Source organism: Equus asinus, chromosome 9 (assembly GCF_041296235.1).
Source record: "Equus asinus isolate D_3611 breed Donkey chromosome 9, EquAss-T2T_v2, whole genome shotgun sequence".
NCBI classification, from domain to species: Eukaryota; Metazoa; Chordata; class Mammalia; order Perissodactyla; family Equidae; genus Equus; species Equus asinus.
The window spans coordinates 13,156,734-13,179,789 of record NC_091798.1 but is presented as its reverse complement, the minus strand read 5'-3'; the positions used below and the strand labels follow the sequence as shown (position 1 = coordinate 13,179,789).

The 23,056-nt window shown below is 51.8% G+C and overlaps 2 protein-coding genes across 3 annotated transcripts in view; one reads left to right on the top strand and one right to left on the bottom strand.

The window, feature by feature from the left end:
• KCNIP1 (potassium voltage-gated channel interacting protein 1) overlaps positions 1-23,056 on the top strand; it is a 344,635-nt gene that overhangs the window by 8,928 nt on the left and 312,651 nt on the right. The window lies entirely within an intron of this gene.
• On the bottom strand, positions 9,385-20,116 carry KCNMB1 (potassium calcium-activated channel subfamily M regulatory beta subunit 1). 2 transcript variants are annotated; one of them, XM_014850877.3, is made up of 4 exons: positions 19,946-20,116; positions 16,393-16,550; positions 14,750-14,921; positions 9,385-9,912 (listed from the first exon to the last, which is right to left on the bottom strand). In XM_014850877.3, the coding sequence occupies exons 2-4, from the start codon at positions 16,524-16,526 to the stop codon at positions 9,643-9,645; spliced, it is 576 nt and encodes a 191-aa protein (XP_014706363.2). In that variant the 5' UTR covers positions 16,527-16,550; positions 19,946-20,116; the 3' UTR covers positions 9,385-9,642. The 2 variants fall into 2 exon arrangements, with proteins under 2 accessions (XP_014706363.2, XP_070373204.1); XM_070517103.1 differs by having other exon boundaries at positions 19,922-20,099.

The window sequence follows — 23,056 nt, the reverse complement described above, 5'->3', positions numbered from 1 at the left end:
CTCAGATCCAAGATAGGAAAGCAATGGAGACGAGACTGACCACTGCCCAGTTAGGCCAAGAGGCCACACGTACTCTTGTTTCAGAAACCAAGTTTTCAAGGCCTCCGTTCTAACTGAACAGCACAATTCGAGAGAATTCCCCTGAGACCTGAGCCCCCGAGTCTACGCCGCAAACCATCATCCACAGGTCACCTTTTCCACTCAGACAGCAAAGCATATGGAAGAGCTGGCGGGACAGCCAAGACCACAGGGACAGGAAAGAAAGGGAGAGTCACCCAGCGAGCATCCTCATTGGAATTCCAGTCTGGCCAGTTGTCACCTCTTCCTGCAACGTTGTGGGTTGGAGGCAGAGGCAGAGACTCAGGCAAGAGTCAAGGAGGGAGATGTGATTCTGAGGCTTGTATCTGAGAGGCTGGGGTCAGCCTACCCCAATTTTCTTTCTGTAATCTTTCGATTAACTCTGGGCCAGTTTGGATGACATTTTTCAAACCATCTGGGCTTGGCAGGCAGAGCCGAGCCCAGGCTTGCTGCTTGCTATCTGCAAACATCAGCTGGGAACCAGCTGTCACCAGGAGCCTGGGATGTTCCTGAGCCACGAGACATATTGGGCTGCACTGTGCTCCCAGCACCCTTGCGCTGGCTAACCCTACCCGTGCCTCACAAGTCCAGAAACAGCGGCCTGTCATTCTGAACTCAACAGGCACCAAGTAAGAAATAATAATTGCCGCCGTCCATTGAGTGCTATTTACTTGCTGAGTCTTTTCAAGGGTCCCCGCATTCAATCCAGCCCTAGCCCCATGAGTTATCTACTCTTACTATTCCCCCGCTGAGGCTCAAGAGGTTGAATAACTTGCCTGAGGTCACTGAGTCAGAACTGTGCCTCTGAGGATCCCAGGCAAAGCTGAAGGAAGGCTCTCAGTCCAATCCCTCAGCACCCTGCCCCCTGCTATGGCCTGGGTTGTGCCCCCCACCCCAATTTGTATGTTGAAGCCCTAACTCCCGATGTGACTGCATTTGGAGATAAGGCCTTAAGAGAGATAAAGAAGACAGAATGAGGTCATAAAGATGGGGCCCTAATCCGATAGACTGTTGTCCTTAAAAGACGAGGAGGAGACTCCAGGAGAGCACTCAAGCAGAGGAGAGGCCACGCAAGGACGTGGTGAGAAGAGCACAGTGGCCTCTGCAAGCTGAAGACAGAGCCCTCACAGAACCAGCCCTGCCAGCACCTTGATCTCAGCCTTCCAGCCTTCAGAAATGTGAGAAAATAAATGTCTGCTGTTGAAGTCACCCAACAGTGTTATCTTGTTATGGAGGCCCTAGGAAAGTAACTCACCTGCACAGACAATTCACTGTATAGCATCCTTTGCCATATTTTTTTATTGTAGTAAATATGCATAACATAAAATTTACCTTTTTAACCATTTTTAAGTGTACAATTCAATTCAGTGGCATTGGGAACATTCACACTGTGGCACAATCCTTACCTCCATCCATCCACGGAACTTTTCATCATCCCAAACTCAAACTCCCTACCCACTACCAGTAATCCCCCACTGCCCACCCCCAGCCACTGGCAGCCGCCATTCTATTTTCTGTCTCTCTGAATTTGACTATTCTAGGTACCCCACGTCATGGAGTCATACAGTATTAGTCCTTGTGTGTTTGGCTTAGCACAATCTCTGAAGGTTCATCCATGTTGCAGCCTGTGTCAGAATTTCATTCCTTTTAAAAGGCCGAGTCATTCCATTGAATGGATGCACCATAATTTCTTATTTATTCATCTATCACTATTCATCTGTTCCCATATTTTTAATGTACACAGGGATCATATAATCCCCTTGCTCACGAGTTTGCCTCCAGGGGTTTCTTGACACATTGAGAGTCCAATGCAGGCTTTTCTCGGTGGCCTACAGGCTCCGCATTTCTGTCTGCCTCCTCTGGTCTCATCCTCTCCCAGTGGTGCACCCGAGCCACCAGGCCATGTTGCTCTTGCTGGAACACCAGCTCCATCTGCCTGAGGGTCCTCACAGTATTGCCGCCTCCGTCTGGACACTTTCTGCCAGTTCTCCTCTGGCTCTCTGTCCACTTAATTCAAATCCCCTCCTGTCTACAGTAGCCCCTCACCTCCCCACACGTCAGGTACTTCCTACCCCCTGAGGCCGCCTTGTTTTCTGCACAGCACCTACATCACACATTTATTCACTCGTTTCTGGTCCAGCTTTCCCACTAAGAGCTCAAAGAAGGCAGGGACTATCCTGGCCGTTGCTGCTTTCCCAGGACCTGACGCATAGTGGAAGCTGAGAGGTCAACCAGGCAGATGAGAAGCCCATGGCCCAGGGAAGACCACCCAGCAGACAAAGCTGGCCTTTGACCCTGGGTCTCCGAATCCTCTTTTCTTCCCTGAAGATTCTGTCCTGTGTGCCTTTTAAAGGCCCTGGCTCTGTATCCTGCCTTACCAGGTCCATCTGTCCATCCACACTTACCCTTGGCAAGGCCACCGATGACTCTGCATCCTGGACATGAAGGTTTAAGCTGGTCGTCTTATCCTCACTATCCTGAGAACGGCCCCCTCCTCAGTCACTGCAGCTGTGGACCATTTGGCTAATCTGTGATTTAGTGTTACTGTGGAAGGAGGGGAATCCTGCCACGGATGGGGGAAAGGACTGGCAGTATTTCCCATTCTGCCCTCAGCTCCATTCAGCTAAGAGGCTCCTCTGTGAGGGTGTGAAGCAACCATTCACCAGCGAAGGCCTCTGGGGTCTGTGGACACTGCTGTCTCCCCCTGCCTGTGTGTTAGCTCTTGAGGATTCAGGACCTTCTGGACACATGACTTTTGGAGTTCATCCTACCCCAAAGCCAACCACCACTCTTTATAAGCTATATGAACTTGGGAAGGTCCCTCACTCTTCTGAGCCCTACTTTCTGTCTGGAAAATAGACACAATAACGTCCATCTTGCAGGTCTATTGAATGAATGCACTTAAAGTGTTCAGTGCAGTGCTTTGCTTGTGTCCCATTAAGGGCACAACAAACGATGTGGTGTTTTTGCTTTTATTTGCTATTGCTGTCTATAAGGACTGAGCTTACATCTCCTCTCATTTGCATTTTAGTCAAACCAGGGACCTCTCAAGTCTCAGAAAGTGGCTGATTGACTGCCATCACCTAAGTAGGCCAGAAAACAGTCAGAGACTTCTCCAACATTCTCTTTAGCTTCCCTTTTCCTACCTGGAGTCAGAGTGTCTGTGACAAAGGGTCTTATTCTAGGCAGGTGGCATGGGAGGGCAAACACTCTGTTCAGAGAATGAGCTCAGCGCCCAGAGCCTCCAAAACCTTCTGCACACCACTCACTCCAGTCCACCCATCCCAGCCCCGTTCACAGCAAATGTTCCCTCCCTGGTGAAAAATAGGAAGAGGGGCAGTAAAAGCTTAGCCTTACAGCCAGCCTGGGAATGAGCAGACCAGACATCTTCTGTGGCCTGAGTCAGAGTCCCCTGAGGGCACCTCCCCCCCGGGAATGAGATCCAGGCCCCAAATCACAAAGCCACCAGAGCAGGTGAGTTCTGGCAGGACACTGAACCACATTTGGTGAACTAAAGGCCAAAAACTAAAAAGGATCTGCCCCTGCCTGCTGGCCTCTGTCTCACTTGGTGCCATGATGTAGAAAGAAAGAAAGAAAGAAAGCAGACGTGGGAGTCCCCAGCATTATCTGGCGCCTATGCATCATGCCTTGGACTTTGATGTCTGCCCAAGTGAGCTGCTGAGAGCCCAGAGGTGACCGCTGATGTGAGACTCCTCCTAACACTCCATCCCCAGCCTCCTCAGTGTACAGGTGGGGAGACTGAGGCCAGAGCGAGCAAGTCCCTTGAACTAGATACCTTGAGTCAGAGCCTCCTCTGGCTGGCGGTGGGGGGCTGGGCCACACAGGGATGGAGGGTGAGTCGGGCCCCTCCTGGAGCTGTGGCCACCCAGCAGACGCCTCTGCAAGTCCACACAGTCAGTGACTCAGGCTGAGACCAGGCAAGGCCCCTCACTTCTTCAGCTGTGTCCCTGAGCTCCTGTCCTCATGACTCTCCCTCCAGCGGGCCTTCCACGTCTCTCTCCCTTGCCTCAGCTTGTCTCTTAAACTCCAGACCCACAGATGAGTCCTGGCTGGACTGTGAGCTCATGGGAGACAGGGGCCACATTTTATGCATGTAAGAATGCCCAGCACCCCTCACGAGCCTGGTACAGAGAAGGGGCTCAATGGATGGATGAACGGATAAAGCAGGGAAGGGAGGGAGGGGGCAGGCAGGAGAGAGGGAGAGTGGAGGGATCATAAAGGCTTCTATGTGAATGTCTTCCTGTGGTCTCTACTCAGCCCTTGGAACAACACAGCAGACCTCTCTCCTGACTTCGCTGTTCCTCTTCATACGGCCCGCCCGGTGTTGAGCCCTTCAGGTGTCTTGCGCACTAAGTCCTCTTGATTGTTTCTCCTGTCTGTCACTCTCCCTCCCTTCTCAGCGCCGTCCCTGGAGTCCAAGCCCTTACCCGGCGCACCTGCTCCGCAGGCACAGGCGGCGCTCTTCCCCTTTCTCCCGTCCTGTCTCCTCCACACTGAGGCCAGACAAAGAGATCGCCCACCCAGCCCTTTGACCCAGGAGCCCAACTTTTAGAAATCTGCTCTAAGCAGATCATCAGAGATGTGCACGAAGACGTTTGTTCAGGGTGCTCATCATGGAATCACACTATAACAGTGAAAAACTGAAGATGATCTAACTTTGCTCCAAAAATAGTGGGTGAAATAAATTTTGGTTTATTTATCTAATGGAATAATATTAAATTTTTGAAAAATTGTTTTGAGGACTGCTTAATAACATGCAGAAACGATACCGACATGTTATTGGGTAAAAAAGCAAGATACAAACTGTATGTCCAATGAGGTTGCAGTCTGTGAATAGGTGTGTGAACAGAGAAAAGTAAAATAAGAAAGAAATAAGCTTAATAGTAGCATGAATGTTAGTTGGGGGTAAGGGTTATTTTTTAAAGTTCTTCTTGATTCGTATCTGTCTTGTCTGCATCGTCTTGAATAGGCGTGTATGTTTAATGAGACCATAAACATATCATTTGCTGAAGACACGTCTTCAATTTTTTAATTCTTCTCAATACTTTCAATAAAAGTTGCGCTTTCACTGTCACTATGTCACTGCCTGTCCAGTCCACATTAGCACACACCCCAGACTGCTAGGCCTGCCCTCACAGCTGCACCTGCCGTCTCTACCCACTTCCTGCTGGGGTCACCCCCCAACCCTCCCCAACATGCGCACTCTCCTCCAGCCAAACTTGTTACCACACGGTTTCTAAACCAGCCTTGTGTTTAAAGTCCCTCAACCTACCTCTCAAATGGTTCAGAAACACACACAGGTACCGACAGGACACACACGCACGGAGGGACAGACAGAGAGAGTAATGCAAATATGGTAAAGTATTGATGATAATTTGTGAATTAAGGTTAAGAGTAGTGTGCTCCTAGAACTAATTTTGAAACTCTTCTGTAGTTGGACATTTTCAAAATAAAAAGGTGGAGGAGATAAAGGAGCATTATCATAGACTGTTTAATGACATAGGCTCGGGGCCGGCCCGGTGGCTCAGTGGTTAAGTGCGCACATTCCGATTCGGTGGCCCGGGGTTCACTGGTTTGGATCCCGGGTGCGGACATGGCACCGCTTGGCACACCATGCTGTGGTAGGCATCCCACGTATAAAGTAGAGGAAGCAGGCACGGATGTTAGCTCAGGGCCTGTCTTCCTCAGCAAAAAGAGGAGGATTGGCAGCAGTTAGCTCAGGGCTAATCTTCCTCAGAACAGGAAAAAAAAAAAAAGACATAGGCTCTGCATGAAATGACTTTAGTTCAAATCCCAGTTCTGCCTGTTCATTGAGCAGTAACAACTGTAGGCAAGTTACTGACTTTCTAGGTCTCCGTTTATTCATCAGTGAAATGAGGATAATGAAAATCAGAGTGTATATATTTCCTACAGCCACCTGGAGGAAAGACTGAATGTACGTAAAGGGTTTGGCAAAGAGTGTGGCACATGTCAACCACTGTGATCTATTAGTATAGTGTTAGAGAAATCCAATTCTTATCCAAGAAGTTATTTACAGTACTCTCTACCTCCCTGAGCTGTTCAACCCTGGATGGCCAAGTAAAGTGCTGGGACTTGGGACTTTTTTGCTTGCATGATTCTCCTTCTGCTGCTGGCCCTGGAGCAGCTACTGCTGGGTCCCAGGGGCGCCATATCTCCAGACTCTGGCACAGTGCCTGGCACAGAGGGGGCAGCCAGGAAGTGCACAAGATCCAAAATGAGGAACTGAAGGGTTCAAGTTGCACTTCAAATAAAGTTCTTCTCCTCAGATACAAGCTTGTAATTTTGCTGATGCAGCTGCTCTCTTCCCACGGGCTTCCTGGAGATGAGGCATCACCTTGATAAGTTAGCTGTGGATATAGGCATCCTGCAGTTGGCATGGAAATGCAATTTAATTTCCAATTAATCTGATTTCTGGGCTGCAGGATTTGCCTGCCTCGCCCTGGGATGATTATTCTGGCCAGACCTGTGTCGTCAATGATGACGGTTCTCCCATGAAGTGGACTCTCGAGGAAACTGGTCCTCTGACTCTTGGATGGTTCAGCCAGGCAGGGATGTGGCCCCTGTGGGCAGGTACCACTTTTCCTCAGGAATGAAGTTTATGCAAGTAGACTTAAGAAGGTTCAAGGCAAAGTCAGGCAGGCCATCTGTGGCTGAAATTTTTAAGAGGCGATACAGCTAGAAACGGATTGAAAGAGAGAGAGGAAAAATAATCCTTAATGATGCTCACAAGAAAGAGAAGTGGGAAGTTGCTAATGAGAAAAAGGCGGCAGTAGGAAGTTCTCTGAGCTCGAAGAGAGGAGAATCTGTTAATGAGAGGACGGAGGCACGTTTGCTCAGAGAGAATGAACATTTGGGCAGCATCTTTGAGGTACCAGGCGAGCGCTTCACATTTGTGATTGCACTGAATCATCACAAGCGTCCTATAAAACCAACGATGCTGCGCTCCTTCTCCACCTGAGGATACTGAGATCCAGGGAGATTACACAAACCGCCCAAGGTCAGAGACAAGCCAGATTCAGATCCTCGCTTTTCTGAGCTTTCCTCCATGCAGGTTCCTTTTCCAAAGATAAATACGAAAACATAGTATAAGACCATAAGAAGAATGTCATACTGAGCTGAAACTTATCCCAAAAATCATAAGAATGAGGAAAAAAGCCTTTAAAACACATTCTGAGAGAGAGTGAGAGTAACTGATGGCTGAGTCTGCTTGGAGAAAACAACACCCACTTCTCTTTGGGTCGCTCACATCTCCCCTCATGAAGCGAGATCTGAGGACTGGGCGTGTGGCTAAGAGGCTCGCCTGGGGTCAGGGACTCAGAGGACTCTGGTTGCTCCAGATAACGAGCTTCGGGCTTGTGGCTCAGAGAATTTTAATTCCAGGGGTTGGAAGGAACCAACAGAGGGCATATAAAACAGTGTTTAAAAACTCATGTATACTAGATGTTGCTAGAAATACTACTTGCATAGCCAACAAAATCACAGAAAAATTAGTTCGATACCAAAGAGGAGTCCGTTTTTATTAATGGCAGTGAAAGAAGACTGTAAAGTCTATATTAGTGAGCATGCTAGCAACTCCCGGACAGGTTCTGGAGTGGACTGTTAAACCAGTGGTTTGAGAACACATGGCAAAAAGAGCAGAGATCACTGACAAGTGTGAGGTCCCTGAGAAGCAGCCATGTCAGAGCAGCCTCTCTTCATTCTGCTTCCTTATAGTGTAACAGCCCAGGATAGCTGTGGCCATAGCATGCCTGAGTTCCCGCTGGCTATCTGATGGGCTGTGGGCTGGGTGATGGTGGAGTCAGGCAGATGGTAGCTGACCCCATGCCCCATCAGGCTGGGCAGTGCCCTCATCAGAACCTTTGCAGGGCTTTTTCAGATACATAAGCTTCAGCCTCACCCTACATCTGTTGACTTCAGAGGTGTGGCTCCAGGGAGCCACCTGAGAGCCTGCGCTCTGTGGGAAGGTACATAAAGGCATCCAACAGGCTCGCAGGACCCACCTTGCCCTGCACGGCATTTTCCATTTTTGATATGGGCCAGAACTAAGGGGCAGGATGCACAGTGGTTAGAGAGTAGAGTCTGAAATGATGTTGTCCAGGTTTGGTTTCCAGCTCTGCTATTTACTAACTTGTGACCTGGGGCAAGTCAAATCCCTCCCCTGTGATTTTTCTACGAAATGGAGATAGTAATAGTAACCTGAAAGATATTGTTAGGCTTAAGTGTGCTGTATATGTAAAAGCTTAGCCCAGACCCTGGCATACAGGTGCTCAACAAATGTTAGTTCTTCTTGCTGTCAGGGATGACAGATTCTTGTATGGGCAGTGATTCGCGAAATACATCCCAAAATGGAAGTGGCTACCTCCCGGTGCAGTGAGTTATTCATCAGATTGTCAGTAAGGTGGAAAGTTGTAGGGAGGATTCAAGCACTGGATTAGAAAGTGGCGCAGCCCCAGATGATCTTTAAAGAACTACTGACCCGCAGAGAACATGAGCTTTTAATTGAAGATGAGAAATCAACAGGGAGTCGGATAGCAGAGGCTCCAGAATTGACAGAGGGCTCATGCAACAGTCTCATGGGAAGTGGGGAGGCATGTGCTCAGCAAGCCCCCGTTCCTGTTATGTATACCAGGAATGCGGGAGCTTGGTGTGGGATGACAGAGATTATGGGTGATTCAAGTCTCTCTAAATCACCCTTGACTCTGCAACTGAGGGCACAGGTGCAAGCCTGGGGACGCATCACCACCTCTGTCCACATTCATTTGGGAGCTGTTTGCTCTGCATCTGCATCCGTCCCTTCTCTGTCTCCTGAAGACTTCAAGGAAGCCAGCTGATGAACGTGTGCCTTACATGAGTCGGGGAGTCTAGAGAGAAGATGGGCTCTGTGTCTGAATTGACGTAACGAAGACCCAAGAAAGCCCCTGTGGATAGGAAGATACTCCATAAACTAACCCATCTGTGGAAGAGGGAACTGGGTGCCAGGGGAGACTGGGAAAGTTCAGGCTCTCCTCTTGGCCCCAGTGGGGATCTGATGGAACCTGGGAGAGCTTTGCATGTCCACAGGGTGTGGTGTGGGAAGAACAGAGACCCTGCCTCTGGATACGCTAGTGTGTTGAGAAGCCGAGCTGATGACTGAATTAAGAACATGCTGAGGGAGGTATAGGGGTGGTGGTGGCTCCCACCGCATGCGAGCTCCCGCTATGGGGAAGTGAAACCCGTGGGGTCGTTTTGATTGAATTGTAGTTTCAATACACCCACACAAAGGAAGCAGACTCACAAGATTTATTACTTACAGATCCCAGAAACGGGATGGAGAGAGGGGTGATTAGCCAGAAGAAGGGCAGTCCTCTGTCCCTGGGGCAGTCCTCCATCCCAGGTCACAAGGGAGCAGGAGATAGAGAGCAGGGTAGCAAGCACCTATTACTTATAAGGTGGTTGGGCGAAGGTCAAGTAGCTTTTTGTGGGCTTAACTCTAAGCGGTTATTTTAAAAGATGGCCCAGGAAAGGTAAATGGCGTCGACAGGTCTACTTCTGCGCTGCCAGGATGGAGAGAGACTGGTTGACCTTCACCATGGCGATGATGAGGAGGCCCCCCGTCAACAGGAACGTCGGCCAGAAGAGGGAGAAGAGGAGGGTCTGCGGCCCGTAGAGGCGCCGGTACAGGACGCTGCTCTCATTCTCCCGAGTCGTCGAGAAGCAGTAGAAAACCTGGTGCTCGTGGAACTTGGCTCTGACCTTCTCCACGTCGGCCCGGGCCGTCTGGTAGTTGTCCAGGCTGCCTGGGATGTAGGAGCACTGTGGGGGAGAGGCAAGAGCACCCATGGGGTTGGAAATCCCTGTTTCCTAGGGCCTGCTGTAGAGTCAGGCCCCTGGGTGGGAGTCAGGAGTCTGTCTAAAGCTTGGCAGGCTGTGCACTGCACGGTTCTAGAGGGCGCCTTCCCAGCATCTTTTGTAGGATGGTGGCCCTCGAGCTGCTCAGGGTCCACGCTGCACACCTGGAGGCAGGGGCCACAACTGGTGTCCTGACTCTGCTCCCATTGGCTGTAAAACCTTAGGCAAATTGCCAGCCCTTTCTGAGCCTTGATATCGTCATCACTTAAATAGGTTAACGGCAATATGATTTTGAAAGGATATTTGTTAAAGAAGGACTTCAAACTCAACTGTCTAAGGAGATCCATGAGTGACCCAGGCTGAGTGACCCAGGCTCTGTGTTAGGATTCAGGGTAGAGATCACTGCTCAGTTACCCACAGGGCTCCTGCAGGTAACATCCAGAGCGAAGCGGGCGAGGGAATAAATGATCGGTGCCAACTGACCCTTGTCTTGGTGCCAGGGAGAATTGTGAGGGAGCAGTGGGGCCTGGGGGAACGGAGGGAGCCAGACGCTTCCAGACTAGCAGTCATCGCTCCTTCTCAACAGTGGACGCCGTGCGATCCAGAGGACCTGGTGCAGCCAGACCTCTGACATTTCAAGAGAAGCCAGAAAACCACATTTTAATGTGAACTCGCAATTTAAAAATATTGGCAAAAGTTCTAATTGAAAACCCTTTGAGATCTAACCCTGTGTGAGGCATACAAAAGATGTTGGCAAGCTGGTATTTGACACTGGGGTTCAAAGGAAAGAGAGAATGCATTTAAAAGAGCTTTGTGCAGGCAGAACACGGGAAACATTTAATTCTGACACTGATCATTGTTATTAGGAACTTTCTGGCCTGGTCAGATGAGGTCCAGCTGGAAAGAGCCGCAGAGAAGGCACAAGGTGGAGACCCTGGTTTATCTCTGTTCTGTGCCGGGAGGTCTGAATGTTGTTTATGTGAACCCCTGGGAGATATTCTGCAAGTGCAGTCCCCCTACAGCATCTGCAGAAACTACCTGGAGGGCTGACCATAAGCACAGCTTCCTATTCACTCTGAATCACTGAGGGTGGGGCCCAGCAATCAGGCGATTCCTTCACGCACGAAAGTTTGAGACCACTAGCCTAGGGCATCATGTCCAAGGTTAAAATGTATAAACGTGTTGAGCCAGCTTCTCCCCAGGCCTCAGCTACTCCGTGGATTTGAATGAGGCCCTGCCCCCAAAGCTGCCTGCCCTGTCAGGGTTCAGTACAGCAGAGCAAAGGATGGTTGCATCAGAGTTCTGACAGCGTGAGAAGTGGGCGATCTGCATGCAGAAGTAGGGCCCCAGCCAGCCGGGGAGCAGCTGAGGCTGGGGAGAAGCTGGCTCCTAAAGAACCTGGCATTCAGAGTTGTTGGACACTACAGGGTCCCAGGAGCAGGTGGATTCAGAATCCTGAGCTGAGGGCCTCACCCAAGTCTCTCCCATGCCTCTGACTATGACCTTGGGTAAACTAACCCACTAAGCAAAGGTGTGGGTGGCTATGGAGCCAGATAGGCCTGGGTTCAACCACCAGTTCCAAGTTGTGTGACGTTGGCACACCACAGACTGTCTGAGCCTTGGAGAATGGATTTGTGATGGTGCTGCCTAGTTGAATCATCACGGGGGTTAGAAGAGATGGTGTGTGTGAAGTACTTAGCACAGAAACCAGAACATAGTAAGTGCTCAATAAATGAGAGATGCTGTTATTATTAATAATAATAATATTATGACTTAGCTATAAAATTGCAACAACGGCTCCATCTTTCCGTCCTTAAGGAGGGGCCCATGGACCAGCTCTCAGGTGGGGGCTTGTGCCCATCCTGGGCCCCACTGTATCTTTTGCCAGAGTTCACTCTGCAGGGCCAACCCCAGAAGGCTGGGGACTGTTTGCACCATTCTCCCCTGCCCTGGATCCAGCTACCCCCGAGTGTCTGAAAGGTCTGAAATGACCGAACCTCACCCCAAAACCCCGTGGCATCACCATCCCCAGCACAGACCATGGGAAGGGGCGTAGAACCCCCTCAGACTAAGGCTTATGGGAGAACCTGAGAGCAGACTGGAGGCCCCCTGCCTGTGAGTAGTGGTGGGGAGAGAGCCTTGCCTGGCCTTTCACATGTGAATCCAGAGGACACCCAGCTGGCCAGAGCACGGGCTCCCCTGCACCCCAGAGCTGAATGCAGGTAGGAGGTGCAGTGCATGGTAAAAACACAAAGGACACTTCCATTGTCCCACTAGAGCGCAGCCTGCCCTTAGCACTGCTCCTGGCAATGCCAGGGTGCGATGGGAGAGAAGATAGCACAGCTGGCAGTTACCAGCCAGCACTGTCCTCCTAGGGCCCAGCAGAGGCACATCTCACAAGCTGTGGACAGCTCATTTCAGGGCAAGATCTGGCCTCTTGCTCCTCCAAGCTGGCACCCTCAGGATCAGGGCGGCAGCCTGCCCGCCAGCCTGCTCCGATCCCCCTCACACCAGTGGTCACTGCAGGGAGCTTGGAGGCTCTGTCTCCACTTGGTGGGGTAGAGTCATGTTAGTGGTGACAGAACAGCTCTGAGCCACGTTGCACGTCCAGACCCACTTCTCCAGGACCCCCCTGCACTGTCAGTGAGCCCACCCTGTGCCTTTCTTTCTGCTCGGCCACCCACTACTGATTGTCAGCACCCATCTCTGCTGCAGGCCCCATCTCCCTCCCGGGGGTTTGCAGTGGCCCCGCCTCTCCGCCCAGTGACTGAACCCCACATGCCTCTGCACTGCTTGATCCCCCGGGACCCCGAACCCTTTGAAGACTCCCAGCCGCCCGCTGCAGTAATTCCAAGCCTTGGAGTCTCCTGGAGAGCCCCAAGATCCTGCCTTGGGTGGTCCGGCATAGGACCCTGCTTGTGTGAAGTCTCCGGGGGTTCTAATGCACAGCCAGAGTCAAGGAGCTCCAGCTTCCCGATCACATTTTAACTCCCTAGCTCAGTAGTTCTTGGCAGAGACAACAGGCGCGGAGCTTGCACAGCGTCAGAATATCATTAGTGTTTCCCTTCTTTATGGCTTGCTCGAATTTAAATCCCCGGTAATCAGTTGAACCCTCTCCTAGGAAATGGTGGAGTCGGTTAGGAGCCTGTTATGACTCCGCTCCCTGTTAAAACCAGCACCGAGAGCGCTGAGCGTTGTTTAGAATGAACTTGTTCCAGGGAGAGCTCCCGCCTTCCGATGCAGATGCAAAGGAACTTGTCCACCACGAGCCTTCTGACAAGACCAGACCTGTGGAATCAGAGACTGACAGCCCCGGCCTCTGCTCTCCATGTTTGTTGAATCGGCAGGATTAACCTCCGCGTCTCATGTGGTTGAAGCCACATGTTTTTTGGTAAAATGGTGATTGTAGATAAGCTTAGCCCTTCCTCCAATTCCCTTCCTAATGCTGGACTTTTAAAGTGTAAAAGAAAAATCCTGATTGAATCGAGATGCCTCACTCCATTGTCTGTGGGCTTGCTTCCCCTGCTCCCTAGGTGTGCCGTGTGCTGTTAGTGTCTTGCACTGGAATTCAACATCCCTTCTCCTTTCTTACTCTTACGTTGCTGTCTCTCCCAGACATCCCTAAAGACTGTGTTTTTAGCAAAAGAATTTCAGTGAAGTGTTTTCCATAATCTTTTTTTAAAATATAGAAACTATTATTCGTAACTTGTAGCATTCTTCATTAAAGTTTTGCTTCTCTCAAAAAACAAAAAGCCAAAAGACAACCATAAAAAAGCATTTTAATCGCACCCTTTGGGAGTGTGGAGGTCTTCTGGGAACAGACCTCGGTGCCCTTCTGCAGCCTTTCCCCACCACGCTCCGTCACCTCTCAGTTTCTGCAGCAGGTCTCCGAATCCACGTCACTACCCTGCCCTTCCCTCTGCTGTGCCTTATTCTATGCCCCCTGCCCTCGATACGGATGCCCCCTCCGTGTTTCTGTGTCCCCAGTACCTGCCTGATTTTTAAAGCCTGACCCAAATGCCTTTCTGATACCCTCACCTCACTGTTGGCTGGAAAATGTCACTTCTTCCTTTAACCCCACAACTTTCCCTGTTCCTCTCTAGGGCACCAATCCTCCCTACCAGGTACTTTTCATGTATGAGCTCTCTCCTCTTGAGTCCAAAGCCTGACACAGGAAGTGTTCAATGACTATCAAATGAATGAGTGGATGAGTGAATGAATACGGGCCAAGTAGCATTTCCTATAGGAGGAGCAACCATGGTGGGCTTGGAGAGGGGCTGCTGGGAGGCAGTGATGGGAAAATCCTCCAGCGTTGGCCTCCAGAGGTTGCTCCAGCCTGGGTGCCTGGGTTCTTGAAGGTCACAGGGTTCCCCTCTGTGGGGTCAGCTCTGGGTCTGGCCTCTCATCTGACTCACTTTATGGAAAGAAGTAATGACACTAACAACTGCTGCTTTCTGAGCGCCCATTATCCACCCGACATCAAGATTGGCACATGGTATACAGTCTCTGACTTCACAATAGCACTTCACCAAAGGGGGAAACTGAGGCTTAGACGGGCTGCATGGCCTGCCCCAGGCCACATAGCTGTTAGTGGCAGAACAGGGATTCAAACCCAGGTCTGTCTGACTCCAACATGGAAGAGCTAAGTCTGGCTGGACCCCATGCCAGCTATGGACCCTGGTCAAGTGGGCTCGCCTTTCTCAGCCTCTGCTCTCCAGAGTGAGGATAGGGAGCCAGTTAGTTGCAGTCCCACACACCTGCCAGGGCTAAGGAGATGCGTGCCCATGCCCCCAGTCAGTACCTGCTGGTTCTGGTCCCGAGTGTCCTCTGTGTGGTACAGCACAGCCCACCGGCCCACGGCTGACACATTGACCCACAGGCATGGGTACTGGGGCACCTTCTTTCCCTCCAGCTCCTCCTGGTCCCTGACGTTGGTCTCAATCAGGTAGCACGTGGATTCCTGGGTCCACACACTGGGAAGACCACGCACACACATACACGTCTCAGAAGCTGTGGCACAGAGCACCCAGTTTGAACCCCTTTGAGAGACCCAGGGCTGGTACCCTTATCTTGCCATAAGCATCCAGCTCTAAAGGAGTGCAACCCCAGCGTCCCTGGGCCTGGGGAGGAATCATAGAATCAGAATATCAAGGCTTGTTGGCCTCTTGAACATCATTTATGTAAATCGTTCACACGCTGCTCACCCAAGACAATGGGGAGCTTTTAAAAAGATTCCCGTGTCCAAGCCACACTCCAGAACAAGTGAGTCAGAATTTCTAAGGTGAGTCAGGCCCAGGCCCTGGTCTGTTTTAAAAAGCTCCCCACAGTGATTCTGATGAGCAGCCAGGCCTGAGACCCCTTATCCATATCATCTTCATCTTGCAGAGGGTGGAAGAGAAGCTCAGAAAAGTCAAGTGGCTTTTCCGAGGTCATGCAGGACCTAAAGCCAGGTCTAAGTGGCTTCAGAATCTGTGCCTTTTTCCCTAAAAAGAATAGATGGATGAGGGGCTTGATCTGTGCCAGGGTGGGGAAAATGGTGGGGATGGCGCTAAGCTGGAGATAATGTGTTGGAGGGACATGGCCCTTCTGAGCGGTACCTCACTCGGGTAAGATTCCAGCCTGGAATCGCTCCAGACTTGTGAAAAGTAAGAAGGGAGCAGGCCCAGGATTGGCTAACAGGCTCCTCAACACAGAAGCCAACAATTGTAACCCATCCCCCATTTGTCAGGTGGGAGACACATTGCCACATGGAGGCGGCCGTCAGCAGATGGAACGTGCCCAGAGGCGAGGGTCTGAGACTCATCCTAAGAACAGGCTGAGGGAACTGAGTGTGCTTGTTCCAAACAGAACAGAGATCAGGAATTTCACAGCTTTTCTTTTAAAAGCTCAAGTGGTTGACATGTCAGGGAGCAAGGGCATGGAACATTCTCTGAGATTCCAGAGCAGAGCTCCAGGGGAGCAGATTTTGGCTCAATGCAGACACTCCCTACTCATTAGAAAAGCCCAAAAGTGAAATGGTGTGTGCAGCGAGGCAGTGAGCTCTCCGTCACTTGAGATATTCGACAGGGGGCTAGAAGCCCACCTGACCAGGAGCTTTCAGAGGGGAGTCAGACTGTGCAGATGAGCTACAAAACCCCGTGACTCTGATTCCTCCTGGGATCAGGCTCGCACTGGAGGGAGCACTTGCTCTGATCCTTTGCTGTTTCTTGTGATAAGGGCCTCCCATGTCTGTTGCCCCGAGTCCCAGAATCCCAGACCAGCAGGGCCCGGTCCAGCTGACCCTCGCTGCACGCGAACCCTTGACCCTCAGAATGAGGACTGTCCAGACCTTCCTTCCTGGTGTGAGGGTCAAGGGGCGGGGTAGGAAGAGAGCTGAGGTTTCCCACAGACCAGACCCTTTAGAGAGAGGCTAGAGGATGGGGGCAGGCTGGGAGGGCCCAGTACCTTTTCTGGTAGAGGGGCAGCACGGTGGTGCCCAGGATGTAGTAGGTGATGACGGCGCACACCACCATGGCCACCCCCAGGCAGAGGGCTCGAGTCTCTCCCCGCTTCTGGGCCATCACCAGCTTCTTCCCCATGTCCGCTGGGGACAACAGTCATTTCTAGGGCCACAGAGACAAACATGTGAGATCGGCACAGGTGACAGGTAATTCACGGAAGGGAGGGCAGAGGAGAGGGCAGGGTGCTCAAATACTAACATCACCTGTTTTTATCTGGAGCTTTGAGCCTCAGAGGGTGTCTTTGACCCCACGGAAGCCTCCCACCAGCTCCAGGAGGTGAGCATTACCTTCCCCACTCATAGGTGAAGGCCCTGTGGCTCAGAGAGATGAAGTGACTTGCCCAAGATCGTGCAGAGTATGATAGGCTCAACAATGGCCCCCAACAGGTCCATGTTCTCAGCGCTGGAATCTGTGAAAGTTGCTCTATGTGGCAAAGACTTTAAGTTAAGGATCTTGAGATGGGGAGACGATGCTGGATTATCCACATAGACCCTAAATGTAGTCATAAGAGTCCTTATAAGAGAGAGGCAAACGGGGACTAGACATGGAAGAGAAGGTGACATGACCAGGGAGGCAGAGACTGGAGTGATGCGGCCACAAGCCAGGGAGTGCAGGCAGCCACCAGAAGCCAGAGGAGGCAAGAATCAATGGATTATCGTCCACAGGCTGGCACTCATTTCAGCCCTGCCAATGCCTCGCTGATTCTGGACTTCTGGCTTCCAGAACTGTGTGGGAGCCGATTTCTGTTGTTCAGGGCCCCCAAGTTTGTGGTGAGTTGTTCCCGCAGCAATAGGGCATTAATGCCACGAGATAAACTAAGACAGCAAGCCGCAGAGGTGGGACGTCCTGCACCTTCTCCCGGGACACTTGTCTCAGAAAAACTTGGAGCATTTCACAGTTCTGCCGGAACAGTCCCACGGCAGGGCTGGCTGGGCCGGGGGCAGCTTGCAGAGAGGGGCAGCGGGGCCCCCAGAAGGCAGCCACAGGCACTGGGGTGGCAGGAGGTCTCCACAGTTGGGGTCCTGTAAGGGCCGTCTCCCTCTCAATTGAGGGCAGAGGCATCAAGTGGCCTCAGCAATTGCTCTCTGATGTGGGGGCTTGGGCCACCCCGGCCGCCCCAGATCAAAGCAGCATGGGGGGAAGTAGCTGGCAAGTTCCTCTCTCCTGCTTCTTCCAACAGCAGCCCCTCAGTTTATCCCCGGGGATCTGCCTCACCCAGCGCAAGCAGAGCCCCGCGGCCCCTGCTTGGCGCCCCAGACGCCCTCTATGAGCGTGACTCTTGAGCCCTGTGTGCCGCCCGGAGCCACAGGGCTGCGGGGCCTCCGTCCCTTGTGTGGGTCTCCCCTCCCTTCTGTGAGTTGCCCCATTGCCTTCTAGTAAATTTCTCTGTGGTTGTTTCTATCGGTTTGCTTAATGTCACCATAGTCCATGTCTACCAAAGACACTAGGGCCAGGAGGCTCCTTCTCTAGGATACCCTGTTTTAAAGAAATTTTAGCCAGCTATCAGGGAGGGCTTTATTTTCCCAGCCAGGTCCCCAAAGTAACACACACGTTATCTTTATAAACTAGTGAATGTCCAGGAGAGAGCCGTTAGTCCCAAGGGGTTTCCAAAAAAGGTGCCTATGTTCTTCTCAGGCTTCTCTCCTGACTTTTGAACAGTTTCAAGTGGCCAATAGAGATCCTTGCCCCACCCTGTCCACCCCGTCCAGGGTCAGGCACCAGGACACAATCCTGTCACTCCCTCCAAGATGACTGACAGGCTCAACACTCGATGAAACTTCTCCTCCCCCATTTGGGGCACTGAGAAGTGGGGTTCCTCTACCTTCTGACTGAGACATTGCAACACCACAAGGGAGCAACATCTTCCCTTGGCGGAGAAGGCCCTTCTGTTCAGTTCCTTTCCATCCTATTCCCTCTGTCTTCTCACCCGTGGGAACAGGGCAGCCCACATCGTGGTTTACCTGGTGCCCCTGACCAAGCTCACCCACAGATTCGCAGGCAAAGGAGCATGACCACCTGGAGATGGGCAAAAAACCCCAGTGGCCTGCCTCCCCAGGGCTGTCCAAGGGTCACTGGCAGCTGGCCTCACCCCAGGGACAAGGAACACAAGTCACTTGGGGCCAACAGGGAATCCCGCTGGATTGGAGGATGCAGGCTGAGTACCCACAACAAAACCAGCTCCTCCCGGGAGAGTCAGGCATACTCAGGGCATCGCGCATCTCCTACCTCCCGGGCTAATCAGCCCCACGTCCCAGGGGCACTGCCTTCTCTGCTCCCAGCCCTGGCACTCCCGAGACTGGAACAGGCAGGGCCCCGCTGTCACCAGGTCTGGGAACTCAGGAGGGAAGGAGAAGAGATGCTCCCTGGTCACAGAGAAGTCTGTAACCTGCAGCTCAGGCAGATCTCACTCATCTGCAATGCTCTGGTGAGGTTGTTGTCTACACCAAGTGAGTGGGTTGTAGAGTCATAAGAAATCCCCCTAAGATCACGCCAGGGGTCCTATTTAAACAAAAGATTTGGGCAAGAAGTTGGGATTCAACATCCACAGTGAGAGCCTTCACACAGGAGGAAGGGTAGGAACTGCTGGTATCCCCCCAGGGCCTACACAGGAAGAGATGAGCTGCAGCTACAGCAGGAGAGATTTCAGTTAGACTCCAAGAAGGACTTCCCAGTTTTGAGAGTTGCTAAATATCTCTGGACTTTTGGGACATATCTGCCCATTTAGAAAAGTCACTTGAGGTCTGTGGTGGATTCAGAAAAGACGAAGAAAGGTGAAGGAAGGCAGGATTTTGGAGGGTCCCGTGTGACCTGATATTTGGGTTGACGTCCTTTTGCTTAGAAGGGCAGGGCATAGAGTACAGTGTTTAAGGATTTGAGGGTGTGTGGAGCAGAATTCTGAGGTCATCAGACATGGGATCAAATCCTGGCTTTGTCACTTAACAAGCACGTGACTGTAAGACGGGAATAATAGTACCTGCTGCAGAGAGTTCTGAGACAGATCAAGTGATGTACTAGATATGATGTGTTTACGGCAGTGCCTGGCCCAGCACAAACCCTCAATAAATATTAGCTATTACTATTAACAGAGGGATCCCTCAAAGTTTGGAGCAGAAGTTTCCAGTGGTCTTGTTGAGCCTGTTTTTGTCCCATTCCACCCCCTCCCCCGCCCCCGCCAGGTGACAAGTGCCAGGACTGGTCCTGATGTCCAGGCTGCTGCCCTCTGGCTGCTCTGGAAGCTGGGACCTGAGGGCCAGAGCACGGAGTTCCTAGAACGACCCAGCCACAGAGGCCCCCTCCCAGCTGGCCACCAGACCACAGGCCCAGACACCAGGATCTCCAGTTCCAAGCGACACTGACATCTGCCCCCCTGGAGCCCAGAATCCTGACACGCAGCCTCTAGAGGAAGGGAGTTCCCGCTATGGCCTCCCACGCAAAGATCTCCCCTCCAGCCCGTCTTTGGAGAAACCACTTGCCAGTGCTCTCCGCTCAGTACTCACGGTCTCCCCAGTGGGTGCCCCCGAGTCTTCCACAGGCAGACACTTTCCTTTTGCCTGGCCCCCAGTCCCCACCCCAAAAGAGGCCGCCTGAGCTCCAGCAGGAAGCTTGGGCTCCGGCCCGTCTCCAGTCTCCAGGGAAGCGGCCTTTGGTCTCCATCCGGGACGAGTCTCCATGCCCAAACATGGTCAAGTCTGAGCACACAGCCGGGGACAAAACTCGGGGGAGCAGGTACCCAACCCGGAGGACAGAGGATGGCAGCTGCTGCCCGGGCCCCTGCACCTGCATCTTCCAGAGTCTCATGGGAAACAGGTTTCAAACAGCAACCGACAGTAAAACTGAGAAGCTGGGAAAGACCATCCCGGAATATTTAGAAACGTTTCTTCTTCACTCAGTCTCTCTGGGCTGGCAGAGATGCCAGGAATGTGAAATGCTTTTTCTTTTGTTGATGTGGGGGAGGGAGGAGGAGTTGAAGCTTGAGAGTTTGGGGTTGTCAGCCTCTGAAGTCTGGCACATCCCCACTGGAGCGGCTAACCTCTCCTGCCCTTACTTCCATGCTCTGTGACTCTGGGTAGGTCACAGCACCTCTCTGAGCTTTGGTTTTCTCATCTGTGCTATTGGGATTTTTCAAATTTACTTTGTTCCGGGTAGTGATGAGGGTTAGAGATGGTGGAGATTTGGGGCAGGGGAAGAGAACCCACCTTTTAAGACCAACCAAGTAGAAGGTGGGAGCAGTGAGAGCTCCACGGCTGCTTCCAGCCAGCCAGAGACTGTCGAAGTATGGTTTGGGCTCATGAGCAGAGATTTGTTCCCATTAATAAGGCGAGTGAACATCAGCATTTGCAAGTAAAAACATGTTTCTAGACCTCCCTCTGTTTCCTCGTCCGCAAAGTGGTTGTTGTAAGGATTGAAAGTCAGCAACAACAACAAACCCTATCTATTGGGCCTCTCCTGGGCATCAGGCATGATGCTGGCAGTTAGCCTGTCTCTACCGCTCTCTTTACCCGATGGGCAGATGCAGAAACTGAAACTGAGGCTCGGAGGCCTTAAGTAACTGGTCCGCAGCTGCCCTGCTCCACAGACTGGAGCAGGATCCAAAGCTGGCCCTTCCAGGTTGCGCAGCCCCATTGTCTCTGCTGAGCCCGGTGCTGCTCTGAGACATAAAACCTCCCCTCCGTTATACAGTCTCCCGCCATCCGAGGATCTGGAGTCACCCCGAGGGCCCCCATCCCCAGGGAGGTGGGGGCAGCCGGGCCGTGCCTGCTGGAGTGCCAGCACCCCCCCTCACTCCCGCTGCATTGAGGCAGCCAGCCAGCTGTCCAGGCCTCTTGACACTCTCCCCTGCACTCAGTCCCCTTCCCCCTTCTTTGCTAATCAAATCATACCAACAGTGGAGTAAATCGTCTGTTTAATGGGCATCGTCACAGCCTTGGGCACACAGGCAGGTTGACAATGGGGGACACAGGGCTTGAATGAATCCCCAGAGGAGTGATTTTCCAAGATGGTCCTTGGTCCATTCAGGAGCCAGGAGAGTCCTGCTGGGGCCCAGGAGCTAACGCAAAAATGCCAGTCCTTCCACCTGCACCCCTGGGGGCGAGATGCGCGGTGCAACAGCCGGCCATTAAGTATGACCAAGGGGCTACTTGCTCATAATCGACTAAATGAGTTATTGAGAGTCACGCGTTTGGAATTTATAAACAAACACTAGCATTCTTCCCGAGGTACTCTTCCTCTTGGAAGATGGGAACAGCAGGGAAGGGGCCTGCGAGCTCTCCTGCTGCACCAAGTGAGCCCCACCAAGCTCTTTGACGAGCCCTTTTCTGGAAGGTACATGAATAAAAACCCGGCTGGCGGTGGGGTTGTGTGTGACAGGTGGTTGTAGGTGGAGGACCAGGGAATAATGATGCTCTGACGATAAAGACTGGGGCTTTGCTTTAGCACAAGGTGTTAGTGATCACAAAACACCTCCCTCCTTCAGACTTCCAACGACCCCACAAGGAAGAGGCCCCGCAGACTCACGGTCACCCGCTCCAGGAGAGATTTTTCTACCCATCTTGCAGAGGGAGTAACCGAGTTTCAGAGAGGTTAAATAAATTGCCCAAGGCAAGTCACTTTGCCTCCCGGAGCCTCAGTTTGTCCATCTCTAGAATGGAGATGATTATACCCAGACCCTCGGTGTTTTGTGAGGAAGAAGAGATCACATCAGCTGCCTGACGCATAGTGTGGCGGGGTGTATTTTCCAAAGATGGCCACACCAACCTGCCTCCCATCCCACGTGCTCTTCTTTCTATGTGACACCAACACTCCTCCGTTGGGAACAGGCGTCTATGTCCTCTCCCCTTCAACCTGGGCAAAGCTTTGTTACTGCCTTGATGATAGAATGTGGTGGAAGTGACACTGGGGGATCTCCAAGGCTAGGTGATAATCAGTGATACAGCTTTCACGGGGCACCCTCTCTGAGGACACTGTCCTTGGAGCCAGTCACCATACTGTGAAGAAGCCAAGAGGCCAAATGTGGGTGTTCCAGCTGACAGCCCAGCTCAGTTCTCAGCCCACAACCAGCGTCTCCCACCAGACGTGTGAGCAAAGGCACCTGCAGATGATTCCAGCCCCTGGTCTTTAGGCCCCTAGCTGAGGCCTGAGACATCACGCAGCAGACACCAGGCACCCACTATGTGCTCTCTCCAAATTCCCCATCTGCAAAATCCATGAGCAAATTATATGGCTGTTTTATGCCACTATCTTCTGGGGGAATTTGCTATGCGGCCATAGAAACTGGGACACGTTGTAAGTGATTTAAAATGGAAACTGTACTTGTTGCTGGTGATAGTGGCAGTATCGAATCAGTGGGAATTAAAAAGCCTGAGATTACCATATGAAGCGTTGTGTGGGAAGCTTTAGAAATGCTTTATATACTTTTCCATCAGGTTGCTCACTGCTGTACCAATGGACTAGAAGGGCAGCGATAGAGAAGGGCATTTTCCTTTATCAAGCATCTACTGTGTGCCAGGACATGAGCCATATGCATGTGCAGATACATACACATACACACATGCATATACATGCAAACACAGATGCACATATGCACACATATGCACACACAGGTACACCCG

Bases quoted from the DNA above. Each gene is read 5' to 3' on its own strand.
- KCNMB1 (XM_014850877.3), bottom strand. From the start codon at position 16,526: ATGGGGAAGAAGCTGGTGATGGCCCAGAAGCGGGGAGAGACTCGAGCC. The intron at 14,922-16,392 runs GTACTGGGCCCT...TGGTCTTCCCAG, and splicing joins CTGCCCCTCTACCAGAAAAG to TGTGTGGACCCAGGAATCCA. The intron at 9,913-14,749 runs GTACTGACTGGG...TCTCCCCCACAG, and splicing joins CTCGGGACCAGAACCAGCAG to TGCTCCTACATCCCAGGCAG.